Source organism: Necator americanus, chromosome I, assembly GCF_031761385.1.
Source record: "Necator americanus strain Aroian chromosome I, whole genome shotgun sequence".
Lineage (NCBI taxonomy): Eukaryota > Metazoa > Nematoda > Chromadorea > Rhabditida > Ancylostomatidae > Necator > Necator americanus.
This window is the reverse complement of record NC_087371.1, coordinates 31,868,907-31,883,748: the sequence shown is the minus strand read 5'-3', so window position 1 is coordinate 31,883,748 and position 14,842 is coordinate 31,868,907. Positions and strand designations below refer to the sequence as shown.

Sequence of the window (14,842 nt, the reverse complement as noted above, 5' to 3'; positions counted from 1 at the left end):
ACGCTTAAATTAATTAGATTCACTACTTACCTTTGTCATAGAAAATATTTGACCTTCAATAAAGTTTTTATTTTTATTTTCATTTCGTGTCATGGTCAGCTGATGTCTCACGTCTAGAAAACTAGAAATTAAAATACTAGAAATTTAAGGGCATCACTCAATGAATCTGAGGTTGTACGGATTTCAGGTGGAGTATTCTTATACGGGATAGTAGATTACTGAGAGGAGGGTGATTCCGCACATTTCTTCCTAATTGCTGTAAAAAAAAACGGCCCGGAAGATGTGGTGCTTGCACAAGGCTGGCGCGCTCTAATCGAACTCTTTGTAGAAAGTAGAGCGCCGGAACGCTCGAAGCCGTTTCTTTCGGGCCGTTTTTTACGGCAATTAAGAAGAAATGGACGGAATCACCCACCTCTCCATAATCTACGATCCCGTATATGAATACTCCACCTCAAATTCGTGGGGTGATGCCTTTAAGCAGGTAAAAAAGAGGATTCGAAGTTCTATGCTACGTCAACGATCGAAGATTAGGGACTGTGCTGCATATCCGAGGAAACCAAAATTAGGAGGGCCAGACGACGTGATGCGTTTCAACGACAATCGGTGGAGTAGAGCGGTGAGTTACTGGATATCACGCGACATCAAACGCACCGCAGGAAGACCTCTGACCCTATGCTCATAAATCTTCACAAAGTCTTTCAAAAGAAAATGCGAAATTCTTCGACTCCCTCGCTAGACGAGAAGCCTCTGGACAACCCTTGCACGCAATCCGGACAAATGGAAGTATAACTGGTGCCCTTTCGAGCAGATCGACGAACAACGGCAGAGCAGATGATACAGATGATACAGATGTTGATATTTCCCCCAAAATCCCCAGTGTCCCTTCGAGAGACCGTTCGGGAAGAAGTTGAGCGGAATCTCGCCGGGTTCCATAATCTACAATCCGAACTCTACGGGGGCTTCTGGACAACGAAAATTTCATGATACGTTGCCTATAAACGTAAAAGATGACAACTCTAAGTAAAAAATCCTTAAAAATCTCTTTTTTTTCCACAGAAAGACATGTTTTGTAGGTGAGGGCGTAGCCCAAGTATATATACGAAATTAAATACAAAAATATGCACAAGCCAACGGTTTGTTAAATCATAAATGTTTGAACAAAAATTAGCCAACGAATGCCTTATTAGCAGTGTTACTATAGTAACAACAACTTTACTTTCCTGCTTTTTCAAAAGCATTCCTTGATTCTTCCATTCTTCCTGGATTTCGTCTGCATTCTCCAGTTTCTTTTAATTTTTCTTGACATCTCTTCTGTTAAGACCGTACGATTTCTCCCGCAAACAAAAACAACAAAAGAATAGGACACGTAAACGCCTCGTGACGTTTATGTCCTCTGAGGCTGGCCGATCGTGTATGACTAGAAGAGCGCCATTCCTGTATGGGCTGCTTCAAGGAACAATCCTGAAAAATCCCGTATTTTCACCCTCATACGAGACCCGTGTCTTCTTTGAAGGTTTATTAAATCGGGTCGACTACCACAGACAGCGATAAGAGAGTTGTATATTTGACAACTGATAACTTTGCTTGATTTTTTCTCTCATTTACTGCTAACTCTTTTAGCAAATTCTTTTTTGCGTGACCTTATGTCAACCTAAATGTATATTTAGGCGAGCTGATGTGACTCAACTGTCCCTCCTTTCAGTTCTTTCGTAACTGTTCCTGACTCAGACAATTGTGTTTTCTTTTCTTCTTCTTCTTCTTTGTTGGTGTATGTGAATAAATAAATATGCTTACATAATGCTTACATGTACTTATTTATTTATCTTTATGTGTGGACTGCAACATGGCACGTGATAGATCATCCCTATCAAAAATGGAAACGTATAGTCGGGTCAATACGACATGAAACACGAACATTTGCGCAAGCGGCTGCGTTCGAAGCGAAGCGGTGGAGCGTAGCGGTAGGGATCGCGAAAGGACCCTCACTGTCACCACTCACCTCTGCAGTTCGCCATGGTTCCACCTCGATTCCAACCGCTGTCTCGACCGCACCGCTTCCGAGCGCGGTCACTTGCGTAACGGTCCGTGCTTCATGTCGTTTTGACCCAACTATACCAGTTAATTTTTTTTTTGGTTCTCGTCTTTTCGAGTTTCAAAGGCTCTGTGGATTAAAGGCATCACTCCACGAATCTGAGCTGGTACGGATTTCAGGTGGAGTATTCGTATAAGGGATAGTAGATTATGGAGAGCAGAGTGATTCCGTCCATTTCTTCCTAATTGCCGTAAAAACGGCTTCGTGGAGTGTTGCCTTTAGAAATATGTCATGCTGGCGAGAATTTCATCTGTTAACAAATATGACATGAAGGTCTCCTATAAATCTTCCATGCATCAAAAATACAGTTATTTGAACTTCTAACAACTTTTTTTCAACAATATGTGCAAACTTCTCCTCTATATTATGGTTGATTAATCCAAACTTCCCATGAGTCATCCCAGAGCACTTCTCTATTTGTGCGTCAGAATGGAACGCTTATTTTACACATTCATCACCATCGAAACGCACTTTAGTGTTTTTTTTTAATGTTTATCAAATCGAAACCTGCTTTTCTTCTATTATCTTTCTTTCATCATTCAAATTTAATCCTAAAGTAAGTAGAAATGTAATCGAAGTTTTACACGCCGAATCAAAACTAGATGTGGGCTTTTTATTCCAGCTCCACCGAATCCATTAAATCACTTCGTTGTTGCATCCCGTTCTGATCCTTACACTATTCTTTGAATAATTCTTCTTCATATTATTTATTTGTATAGTACATTATTTTGTGTATAGGTCCCACAGTAGTGGTTATTCTCTGCAAGTTTTTTTTTTCATGGAAAATATTGCTTGTTGTGAATTTTTCATTTATTTTTACTTTATTATTTATTTTATTTTGTTTTTTATGAAGAAAAAATGCGAGTAAAGTAAAAAAATATGAAATACAAAGTTGAATGGCTGTTTGACAAAAAAACATGATTAAAAGTGGCGAGAAGGAGTGTACGAGGAAGAATAGGCGCGGAAAACGGAAAGAAGTACTCACGAAATATAATTATTACTTCATTGAAATTTTTCGTTTTTCTTTAGGCTGAAAACTTTCGAATGGAATCGCTTTGATTCTTTCCAAAGTCCATCAAAGGAATTCACCGTAACTTCCAGAGAATTCTGAAAACATCAGAATCTTACTTAGACATCTTTTAGACTTCTAATCAGACTTTTTTCAGTTCCATGTAACGTGAGCCATCACGTTCACTTCAATTCAGAATCGTTTGAGGTTTACGGGACGTGTAACTGGCCTATACAGTGACTTGTGGGACCCAGCCGATGTCCCAAGTCAGTGTTTTTATCCTCTCGGACAAGTCTAGTACCAATTTATCGACCCCGGAGGGATGAGGGGCTTGGTGACCCCTAGGGCGGATTCGAACCTCCTATCGATAGTGCAGGAAGCGGAACCTCTAACAGCTACACTACACCCGCCCTAGGAGAGAACATAGGACCAATTATAGTGACGAGTTTGAAAAGAAGCATATCAAAGCTGAATTCGAGCAAGCTAGTGTCACAGAAGGACAACAGGAAAAAAGAAGCTAAAACTATGAGCTAAAAAGGGATCAACCTCTGTTTGCCTATTGTGGTCGTTGTTAGTGAAGGAGTTTGCTCGTGGTCCTTGAAACAATGAAATTTTAGGCCTCGCTTATACCAGGTATAATAAAGACACTCAATCTGGATGGTCTGTTTTGAATATCTTCGAGATTGGACTATACATAACTGCAACAAGAAGCCAATTAAAGGTACCACCCAACGAATCCGGGGTGGTACGGGTTTCAGGTGGGTAATGCCTAAACGGGGTCGTAGATTACAAAGGAGAAGGTGATTCCGTTCGTCTCTTCGTATCAGTGTAAACAGACGACCCCGGAACGATGTCTCTTACGACGTCTCAGCGCGCCCTCTTACCCCTCCCCCTCTCTCTCCCCGTCTGCGATTCGTCTGAATAGGGTTTTCGCAGGCAGGGCGGGGCGTAAACATTGCGCATTTCAACAAAGGTCGTCATAAAAAAACACCATTCCTGGGTCGTCCGGGAAATGGACCGAATCTCCCTCTTCTCCACAATCTACGACCCCATATAGGCATAATCCACCTGAAACCCGTACCACCCCAGATTCGTGGGGTGATCCCTTTAATCCAACGCGCAAATTCTGCAGAAAAAAGTGTTGAAAATAGTGGAGAAGAGTTTTTGTCTAAGTTTAGAATAGTACAAATTGAAGTTACTTGTTTTCCCAGCAAAATCCAGCACTTGCTTGCCTTTAGCTTGACTTCCATACATAAGATATGAAAACCTAAACAAAACCGTTGTCTACTCAACTGTACTTCAAACTCTATAGATTCCCAGCGTTAAGACGGATTTCATAGGAAGGAAGTATTCAAGGTTAAGCCAGACCTTGCAAACATCTTTAATAAGTCATCCTAAGCAATTGCTTGTACTTTTTCCAACTTTTTATTATATTTTTGTTTTTATTTGTTTGTCATATTTTAATTTTGTTATATATTTCTTCAAGAACTGACTCCAGACGGGATGGGTAACGTAATCTAAGTAATCTGTAGGTAAGAAAAAACATATATCTTGCAAAGAAGTATTAGTAGGCTAGGGTCTCTACCGTTCACATTTGTCAATGTTATAAAAAGAAACGATAACGCTTTTTTTGGTGACCAAGTCAAAATGAATGGAGAAGTCGGACGATTTCTCATTTATTTCGTTTATTTCAAATCAGCTGCGGAATTCTATGAAAGCTTCGGATTCTACTCAAAATCGGTGGAATTTTTACTAGCACGTTATTGATGTTTTATGAGTTTGTTTTCCTGTCGTGCTCCCGTGTTTGTTATTTCAGTCCTGTTTTCTTCTTCCAAATTAGCTAGTGTATTGTATCGATTATTCTGTTCTGTATTTTCAATGTTTCCACAATCTGCTCAGCCCAAATCACAATAATCGCACTTTTTTCCTGCTTATTTTAGATTGATATAGATGGAAGCTGTACCTGTTTCTTCAATAGTGGGTCCTCATGGAGCACCACAGGCAATTACAGTTCAACCTGGAGCATTTCCAGCGAGAGGTGGGGGTTTTTTCTGGAATGTGACGCGATTAATTTCCGAATAAACGTGGGCAATCACGTACTCGTCTACCAGCTGCAGACTTATTTTAGACCGTTTTTCAAGTAACCAGTTAAAATTATTAATTACCTAACTTGTAACTAATTAACTTACTGCCACTTAACAAATCAATTTTTTTTGTTTTCTGTTTCTTTTCTCTTATTTTTCTTAGATTTTGTTTTGCGGATTTACAAACCTTTTTTCTGTCTCTTTCCTCTTATTTTTTCTCGGATTTCGTTCTTCGGATCAGATTTTTGCAGCGGATATATGGATGCCGTTACCTGTGCCAGTAGAAGGAGTACCATCCGGCCTAGAATATCTGACAATGGTTGATAAGATAATTATTCAGCAGGTGCGGTAGCAGTCTAGAATATATTTTCTAGTTTTTATCGAGTATTTTGTTCACGTTCACGTTCACGCTTCACGTTTATCCTGAGTTAAAGGCATCACCCCACGAATTTGGGTATGGTACGGGTTTAAGGCGGGTAATATGCCTATACGGGGTCGTAGATTGTGGGAAGAGGGTGATTCCATACATCCGTTTCTGTATCAGTGGAAACGGACGACTTCGGAACGTTTTTTCTTAGGCAGGCATTACCCGCACAAAATCCGAGCCATCCCTGATTCGTGGGGGGATGCCTTTAAGCGTAAGATTGTTTAAATTCCTCTCGTAGCTTTTTTTTTCCTGCTTATGACATGTGCATAACATCGCTGACATTAAGACATCTCGTTCGACAGAAAACTTGGCGAAATAATGCGAATAAAAAATTAAATAAAATAAAAAATGCGAGTAAAAATAAAGTAAGCAGATTCGTTAACTTCGTTCCTGTGTTGGACCACAAAATCACAAACTCTTCCTATTCTGAAACTAACCAAAAGATCTCATTTTAAAATTGAATCATGGGATCACTTCTAAAAATAAAGTTCATAGATTATTATTATTCGAATCATAAAGAACCTCGTTCAGGATGTCGTCTTTTTTCTAGATCCATGAAGTAGTAGAAGTGATAACTGGCTTCGAGACAAGGAACAAATACGCTTTGAGAAATGCCAATGGAGAACAGGTTGGATTTTCTCAATTTCCTATTTCTCATCACTTGTTTTCGTTGGAAAAGTTGTAAATTATAGAAGTATTTCTCGGCGAGTAAATAAATATAAATAAATAAATAAATAAATAAATAAATCGCGTAATAAATTGGTCTGGGGCACTTTTCTACGAGGACAGAAACACTAACTTGATACTTCGACTAGCAAGTTACAGTATATACTAGACATGCGTTCGTGACTCTCGAACGATTCTGAATTGAACTGAACGCGGTGGTGTATCCCAAGCAGATTGATTGACGCCCGACACTGTTTTTTTTTGTTTGTATCCCTCTTAAATGAAGAATTTTAAGCTGCCGAGTCAGGCATGGAGTGCTATCGTAGTCTGCCCATTAAAATTTATTTATTTATTTAATTAATTTAATTTAATTGATTGAAAATACCTATAGGTGTGCCATAAAACAAAAACAAAATAAGGGATTGTGTAGGAATTTAGGAATTATCTACTCTTCTTCTTTCTTTCTTTCTTTCTTCTGGACAACTTTGAGTTTTGCTATATTTTTTAAGGATTTAGTTAACTCGAAGTAACTCTGCAAAGTCACTTTTACTCCAGAACCTCTAGAAGGACCATTTTAATTTCTCTTTCCTGAAATCTCATAGTTGTCCTCTATTTTTCAGGTGTACTATGCCTTTGAGGAATCGGAATGCTGCGAAAGGCTGTGTTGTGGACCGGGTAGGGGTTTCACGATGCACGTTGTGGATAATTTTGGACGGGTAATTTTTCCTTATTCCCATTATGAGTTTTTAAAAATTATTACTAAATTATAAGCTAATTTAATTATTACTAAATCATTGCTAAATTATACAACTATTAATTAATAAGTTAAAAATTATAATTATAATATTATTATAATGAAGGAAGACTGGTTTATGAGAATACAGTAGGAAAAACCATTTTAAATTGAGAATTGAATTGTTTATTAATCAGCCTATTGTTTCAGCCTTTCTTTCTTTCCTTTTTTTTTCTTTTTTTTTATTATATGGATAGTTTGTCATTATTTTCCATAAAATAATGAAATTATCCGCTTTCTGTAATTGTTATATTTAGAAAATTAATACTCAACCTATATTTTTCTTGTTTTTTTTTCCCAGTTTTTTTGTGGTATATTTTCAATTTTATCTTTTCGCTTCGTTTCTGTTTTTACGGCGTGAACTCCTAGTTCCATTTTAGGAAGTTTTGCGGATTCAACGACCATTCAGATGCTGTGGACGAGGTTGCTCAAGTTTTAGCTCTCTTGTATGTTATAAAAATTATCAAAATAGAATAATTTTAGGTTGTTATGGTCTTCTAGCAGGTGTTCCAGGCTGTGGATCAGAGTGCACAATCGAATCACCTCCTGGCTACGTTGTAAGCCGCATTGTTTACAGGATAAACAAATCTTTAACTTACAACCCGGTTATTTGTTATTTGGTTGATAAAATATATTTTTTAAATTAACCTTGATGCTTTTTTTGTTTTTGTTGCCTCTTTCTTTTGTACCATTCGATTTTTTTAAATGATTTTTTATTCCTCTTAGTTAATTACCTGTAAAAATGAAACAAAAAAAAACTCAAGATCGGAAACCATAAATGACCGTTGACGTTGAAGTATTTATAATTAAATACGTAATAATACATTTTACATTATTATATTTCTATTCCAATCTATATATTTTAAAGACATCACCCAACGAATCTGGGGTGGTGCGGGTTCCAGGTGGATTATGTCTACACGGGGTAGTAGATTATGGGAAGGTGATTCTGTCCATCTCTTCCTAATTGCCGTAAAAAACGGCGCGGAAGATACGACTTCGAGCGTTCCGGCGCGCTTTTTTCTACAATTAGTTTGATTGGAGCGCGCCAGCCTTGTGCATGCGCCGTATTTTATTTTTTATTTTTTTATTTTCCCCGGGCCGTTTTTTACAGCCATTAGAAAGAACTGGACGGAATCACCCTCCTCTCCATAATCAAGAACCCCGTATGGGAATTCTCCACCTGAAATCCGCACCATCCCAGATTCGTGGAGTGATGCCTTTAATAAGTATTTAATCCTGTGCATAATATAATTTTTACGAAAAAAAAAACCAATAAATGAGTCCTCAGATAGGTACCGTAGAGCAACGGGCAACCTTCTGTGCTAGCTCGTTTGTTGTGAAAGACAACAAGGATGAGGTGATTCTACGAATCGATGGACCATGTTGCTGCTTGTTATGTGGATGCCAGGATAAGGAATTTCCTGTAGGTTCCGTCAATGTTTTTTTTTTGAAATTTGAACACAAAAAAAAACCAAACGAGAGGTATTGAGCACGTTTTTTTTTCAGGTGACCTTACCATCAGATGAACATATTGGATTTATTACGAAAAAATGGGGTGGTGTCCTAAGAGAGATGTTTACAGATGCTGATATTTTTGGTGTTACATGTAAGTTGACGCCATTGCTATGATTTGATTTTTACGTCTTTAGACTGCCCGAATCCTGAATTTTTTCTTTGTTTAGTTCCTATAAATTTGGACGTGAGAGCGAAAGCGGCACTTCTTGGGGCAACGTTCCTAATTGTAAGTGGAACAATGATGTTTTGCTTTTTGTCTTTTTTCTTCCTAATTTCATTTGAGAGTATATTTCGGGAAGATCCACATTACCGTACCTTTTTGTTGAGCACCATTCAAATTTCCTGAAATTTTCATTATTCGAAAAGATCGTCTGTATAAACATTGTACTTATTCGTCTAAGTCGCCGCGACGCGCCGCGCGACGGACGGAGTCGCGATTATCCGTGGTAAAAATAAATGTGGTTGACACAGCGGACGACTGAGACAAGTACGGGTGCAAATTTATTGAAATATAATCCTAGTTATTATAATTTATAATTAATTAATTTACTAATACTAACTAATTAACTAATTATTTTTTTTTAATTTTAGGATTTTATGGAATTCGAACAAAACAGAAGAAGGAACGTTTGACAAGTGCACGCACTTTTTGCATGGTTTTTCGTTTAATTCTTTTTGTTGATTGTTTCCTTATTGTTGGATATCCACTACGCTTCGTTCACGAAGTGTAATATTTGTTTTTTTCATCGACATAATTACGTATTTCATCTCTCAGTGCATTTTTCAGTACTTTTTTAATAATCGTTTTAACCAAAAATCAAAAATGCTGGAATTAGGTCCTTTTCTCGGAAAATATGCTCTTTCACTATACGCGTATATGTTCCAAATTTCTTCTTTTTCATCAACTTGTATAATTTTCTCTCTCTTGCTCTTATTGTTCCACTATTTCCTGCAAAAAAAGTAAATACTGGCGAAGTACTCCCGACTGTCTTCAAATCAGTCCTGAAGTCACGGTAATTTTTGGTGCGTAGGCGGTTACGTGCACGAGACGAGACGGTTCCGCTCGCAGACGATTGCGAAGGCGTATAGATACGAGAGTGTCGGACGAGACGCTGCAAAGGATCACGGATTTTTGACCGGATTGCAAATATTCGTTATTTATCGATTAATGCTGACAAACAGAAATATAAGTGCACATTTTACATATTTTTTTTTAGTAAATGTATAAATTTCATCCATAAGTCCAAATTTCCAAAGAAATTCTGAACATTTAATTCAAATCCAAAACAGAGATTTAAAACAGAGTTGGGAAAAACGGTGAAGAAATTAGAAAAAAAAATCGGAGCGAACAAAATGAATCACCAAATGTATAGGGCCAATGCACGGATTTTTGCGTTGAAAAACTTTCTTTACGACTTTTTAAGTAAACAACTGATAACCGTTGCGGCCACAGATGTTCCTTTTACGTATAGTTCGCGTGTTCCGGCACAAAAGACACACTGTGGTTATCTTCGAAATATTTCTGCAATTGGAAGTGGTAAAAAAAAATCGAGAATCCCTTTAAAGTAGTTTGTCGTAGAAATTTTATGAAATTAAAAAGTGAGCGCAAAACGTAGAGACTTCACGTGCCCATCCGGCTGCTATGATATTGTGCTGGGGCTTGAAAACTTGTTACCTATTAAAAGTGTGCGTACTGTTGTGATGATGACTGCACAAGACTCCCATAGGCCACAAATTACTACAACTGCTATTTTTTTCACAGAAATATTAAAGGCATCAATCAACGAATTTGGAGTGGTACGGATTTCCGGTGGAGTATTCGTATACGGGATCGTAGATTATGGAGAGGGGGTGATTCCGTGCATTTCTTCCCAACTGCCGTAGAAAACGGCCAGGAAGATACGGCTTCGAGCGGTCCGGCGCACTATTTTCCACAAGGAATTCGACTGGAGCGCGCCAGCCTTGCACCGCATCTTCCGGCATCTTCCGCATCTTTAAGCTGTATTTAATTGGTACTGTACTAGTATTCTATTTTTTTGTAACTTCATACATTCCACCGAAACAGATGCCTATGAAGTGTCTGAGTTCATCGGCGGTAGTCCCTGCCCAGTCCTTGTTCTTCTTCGTCATCTTCTGACGCCCATACCTGTTCTTCTCTATCATGATGTCTTTAGCAACTGCTCATTCAGGAAGAAGCAAAAATAGTCGGTAGCGTTCTCACAGCTTTGGACATCAATACAGGAGCTGCATTCCATGACGAAAGCAGATCTGCGTAGGCGGCGACGACATCTTCAGCTCATGTTTCTTTTTCATCATCGTCGCTCTCATCAAAATTAACACTCGTGATCATTCATCATCTTTTCGGGAGCCTGATTCACCAGGCACAATCAAATTTTGATACAGTAGCTTCGTTATCAGCGAAAGGTTCTTCTTCATCACTTTCAAACAGTAAATCATCGAAACTCGGTTCGGCAAATTCCTCGTTAGAGCCATTCATGGAAAGCGTGGAAAATTGAGTGCTGATCTTGAGATCCTCTTGCTATTTATAATTATCAGACCCTGGGGTCTTGAATAGCGTCGAACATTTCATAGAAATCAACAACTTTCAAGAAGTTTCATGAAATCCTAGGATTTCATCATTACCAGGTTGGACCAAAAACTGAACGGTGCTTTGAGCCTTGTTAAACTTTCATATTTCTATTTTGCGACTTCTCGCATATTTTCTGTCGATTTTCCCACAACACTTAGTTTTCAGCGATGGATCCACCATTATTCTGTGATATTTTTGTTCCGTAATAGACCTAAAGTGATCTCAGAAATAAGTTAGAACTAATTTGCTATGAATAAAGTTTGATATTGATTATTCGCTCAAGAGCGTTATCTTCTACTAGGATGCGGTTCGAATGTTTTCCCATCTATGCCTTTTTTGTAAGGAGGATAATTTTTAATTTTTCAAATATACCTACATTTTTGATTGTACAACATGTCATACTAGTGCATCGAGGTGGTGGGAGGGGCATTTTCAAAAAATAAAGGAATTCTCCACCGCGCTTGTTTTGTTAGATAAACATCGGTACAAAACACATCGAGACCATGTAGCTATGGTTATTTCTATGCAAACTTCTGCGAAACCTTTTTCATTTGCAGATTTCTTACAAATAAACTCCAAAGAATACTTCGCCACTTCAAATATTTCCCAATTTTTACTAGGAATTTCCGGTTTCATAAGTTAATTATCAGAAATAGTACGTCTTCATATTTGGTCTGCTACGGAAAATGATCGGGCAAGGGGTTGGCGTTCAGTGTGAACGGCTATCCGAAAATTGGCTTTTTTTTTGTATATGGAACCTATAGTCGGGTCAAAATGACATGAAGCATGGTGCATTTGCGTACGCGCTCAAAACGGCCCGCTGGAGGCAGCAGTTGGAACCGACGTGGGACCATCGCAAACTGCTGCGATGGGTGGTGCCAGCAAGGGTCCCAGTACGCTACGCTCCACCGCACCGCCTCGAGAGAAGCCGTGTACGGAATTGCACCGTGCTTCATGTCATTTTGAAGAGAAGCTGGCTTAGAAGCATTGAACTCTGGGAATGAGATCGCAGGCACTGAAGGTTTTGTTAAGGGGCGTGGCCGCTTTACATCAGTAGGACGGACGAGTTAGTACATTGATTCTATTTTTGAATAGTTGAATTTTATTTAAGATAAGTTCTTGGATTTTAACGAACTTTGTAGTACAGTTTTTTTTTAATCGTATTATAAACAGATTTCTTACATCCGCTTTTTGGATTCTAACATCAAGTTATCTAAACTAATGTTTTAATTTTAATTAATTAATTTTGGTTTTAAATAACTTAATTTTGGTAGTCTTTTTCATTCTTGTTGTTTTTAAACAAAACAAGTAGCTGCGCAGGTCAATTGTGGTTATTCCACATTCGAACACAAAAAAGAGAATTATCAATATCTCACGGGTAATGTCCATGACATCGAAAAACCTGTTATGTTAGGTCACAGATAAGAAACGGATACAACATCGGTTAGTCCACAATTTTTGGGATACAAAACATGGTCGAGAGAGCGAGAAGTGCTGTTATATTCATCTTAATCTAGTGATCACTTGTTGCTGACGTCATCAACCGATACAGGTCCCTTACGAGGACAGCAGGAGGTGGGCACTAAGCTCCGGAAGAGACTGCATAGGTGAAGTAATACGATTAAAACATTCATTTGAGATTTATCCTGAAAGAAGTTCGAGTTAATGAGCAGTGAGGACTTGAGAGAATACGCGTACATAGTTTAAAAAACAGGTTAAGGAAGAAAATGATGAAAACGCTTATCTTAAAATCAAAACACGAGCTTAGAAAGACAGCGGAACAACAAACATACAAGTCTGATTGCCACCTGCTGAGTGGTGGCCCTGCTTTAACTAAATGCAGTAAGGCGTTCGAGTGTACGCATTAGGAACGTACGAGCTATATAACCTGCACTATTATATGGCAAAAGATTCCCATACATTGTAAAAAGCTGCTGTCGTCCAGCACATCCCAATAACCTGAAAAGTCAACTGCCTGAAGGGAGCATGGAATCTTTGGCAACAACCCAACAAAATTCGTTTCGTCACGCTGAACTGTCGAACACTATCGATTGAACTCCAACAAAGCGCCTAGCCCCACGATGCTGATGAAAGAAAAGTAAATGGCTGGTGGATAGCGAGAGACAATTACAGCAAACTGGTGGAGGAATTTGCTGCGGAATCTTTGTACGACTGCAGAAGACGTAAACTCTGGATCGTTAGTGCCAATGCACCTACGGAAACCGCTGAGGACAACAGTAAGGATGCCTTCTATGGTGAACTCAATGCGTTGATGTCTAAAATACCAATCTAATAATAAAATATAATACAGCAGGCGGTCATTGTTGGAATCGAGGTAAATGCGAACATGGGACTCGAACAACAATTCGAAAAGCTAGGAAAATGGTATTATCCAGCAGAGCGCACGTCATATAACAGTGACTACCTGGTCGACTTGTAAAAACAGATGGGTCTCATCATCGCTGCCACGTTTGAAGAGGAATCATCGACTTCAACAGCTCAGGTAGCAGGGGCCAACCCATTTAACGTCTGAAGAGCAGCGCAAGCGGAAGATGAGAATTCTCAAACTCCAGCTCCACAACGTTCTGACGAGGAACATTCCTCAGTCAGGTATCTAAAAATCTAGAGCTGTTTGGGACGTTGGATTCGACTCTGACCACCACAGTTCTTCTCAGTGCCAAGTCACGGTTCAGCAAGAGAAACCAAGGAGTTCCTCTTCAACCGAAAATCGACATGGCAGGCCTAAAATACGAAGAATGCAGACCGAAATTCCGCTGTGTGTCCATACATGTTGGAGTACGGACCAGAAAAACGTCCAGTGGTGCCGATTGCGGAAGAAGTTTGCCTTTGCATCTGCAGAAACGAAATCTGCAGCCGTATGCGCCACCCGAAGCCTTAGCAATTTAAGCCACGAAAAGCGTCTGAGGAGGAAGCTGCGTCCCCGGCTGCAAAAAAAAGACTGCAAAAACGAATGGACGTCAGGTGCCAAGGAGTTAGAAGAGGCGTGGGAGGACAAGAACCCGCGGAAAGCCTCTGCTTTACTAAGACAGTATAGCGGCAAAATGAAAAGATGTGCTCCTGTCCTTAACACTGCCAATGGAGTAGCTGTCGGTGAAGCAACCCTTCCAATTTGGAGGGAACACTTCAAGACCTTGCTGAACCGGCGAGCACCGTCAGCTCCTGAACTCGAGCACGTTCATAGGCCGAAATATGCGGTTAACGAGAAGCCACAGACCGAGTCGAAGGTTCTAGCCTGTATCCAAAAAATGAAGAATGAAAAAATCAGGTGTAGACGCAATTAGCGCAGAAATGCTGAAAAATCTTCCTCCTTCCGTGATTCGTGAGATGACGAGGATCATCCGCTCGACATGGATAGACGAAAGGATATCTGACTCGAGGAGACACGCTATCATAATTCTCCTCCACAAAAAGTTATGCGTCACGGACCCTAGGAAGCATCAGAAAATCTCTTTGCTGCGTGTTATGCATAAGTTTTTGGAGCGGACTATCCTGGACCGAATTATTAAACATCGCCAAGAAACAACGCGCGACGATCAAGCTGGCTTTCGTCTTGGCCCATCTACGATTGACCAGGTGTTCATCGTTAGGAGAGTGATTGAAATCTGGCAGCGGTATTACAGTGGAAAGGCTTGCTTGCACGAA

General features: G+C 39.3%; 3 protein-coding genes across 4 annotated transcripts; 2 read left to right on the top strand and 1 right to left on the bottom strand.

Moving 5' to 3' along the window:
• Positions 1-3,094: 3,094 nt before the first annotated feature.
• Positions 3,095-4,355, bottom strand: RB195_007462 (uncharacterized protein; the record flags this gene model as incomplete). 2 transcript variants are annotated; one of them, XM_064181100.1, is made up of 3 exons in its annotated part: positions 3,095-3,199; positions 3,648-3,697; positions 4,301-4,355. In XM_064181100.1, the coding sequence occupies 3 exons, from the start codon at positions 4,353-4,355 to the stop codon at positions 3,095-3,097; spliced, it is 210 nt and encodes a 69-aa protein (XP_064037914.1). The 2 variants fall into 2 exon arrangements, with proteins under 2 accessions (XP_064037914.1, XP_064037915.1); XM_064181101.1 differs by lacking the exon at positions 4,301-4,355 and adding an exon at positions 3,986-4,064.
• Positions 4,356-5,051: 696 nt separating this feature from the next.
• RB195_007461 (uncharacterized protein) lies at positions 5,052-9,222 on the top strand (the record flags this gene model as incomplete). Its single annotated transcript, XM_064181099.1, has 10 exons — positions 5,052-5,139; positions 5,437-5,528; positions 6,163-6,240; positions 6,899-6,994; positions 7,452-7,494; positions 7,555-7,628; positions 8,363-8,497; positions 8,581-8,680; positions 8,757-8,815; positions 9,181-9,222. 10 exons carry the CDS (start codon positions 5,052-5,054, stop codon positions 9,220-9,222), a joined length of 807 nt encoding a protein of 268 aa, XP_064037913.1.
• Positions 9,223-13,935: 4,713 nt separating this feature from the next.
• Positions 13,936-14,481, top strand: RB195_007460 (uncharacterized protein; the record flags this gene model as incomplete). Its single annotated transcript, XM_064181098.1, has 1 exon — positions 13,936-14,481. The coding sequence occupies one exon, from the start codon at positions 13,936-13,938 to the stop codon at positions 14,479-14,481; it is 546 nt and encodes a 181-aa protein (XP_064037912.1).
• Positions 14,482-14,842: the final 361 nt, after the last annotated feature.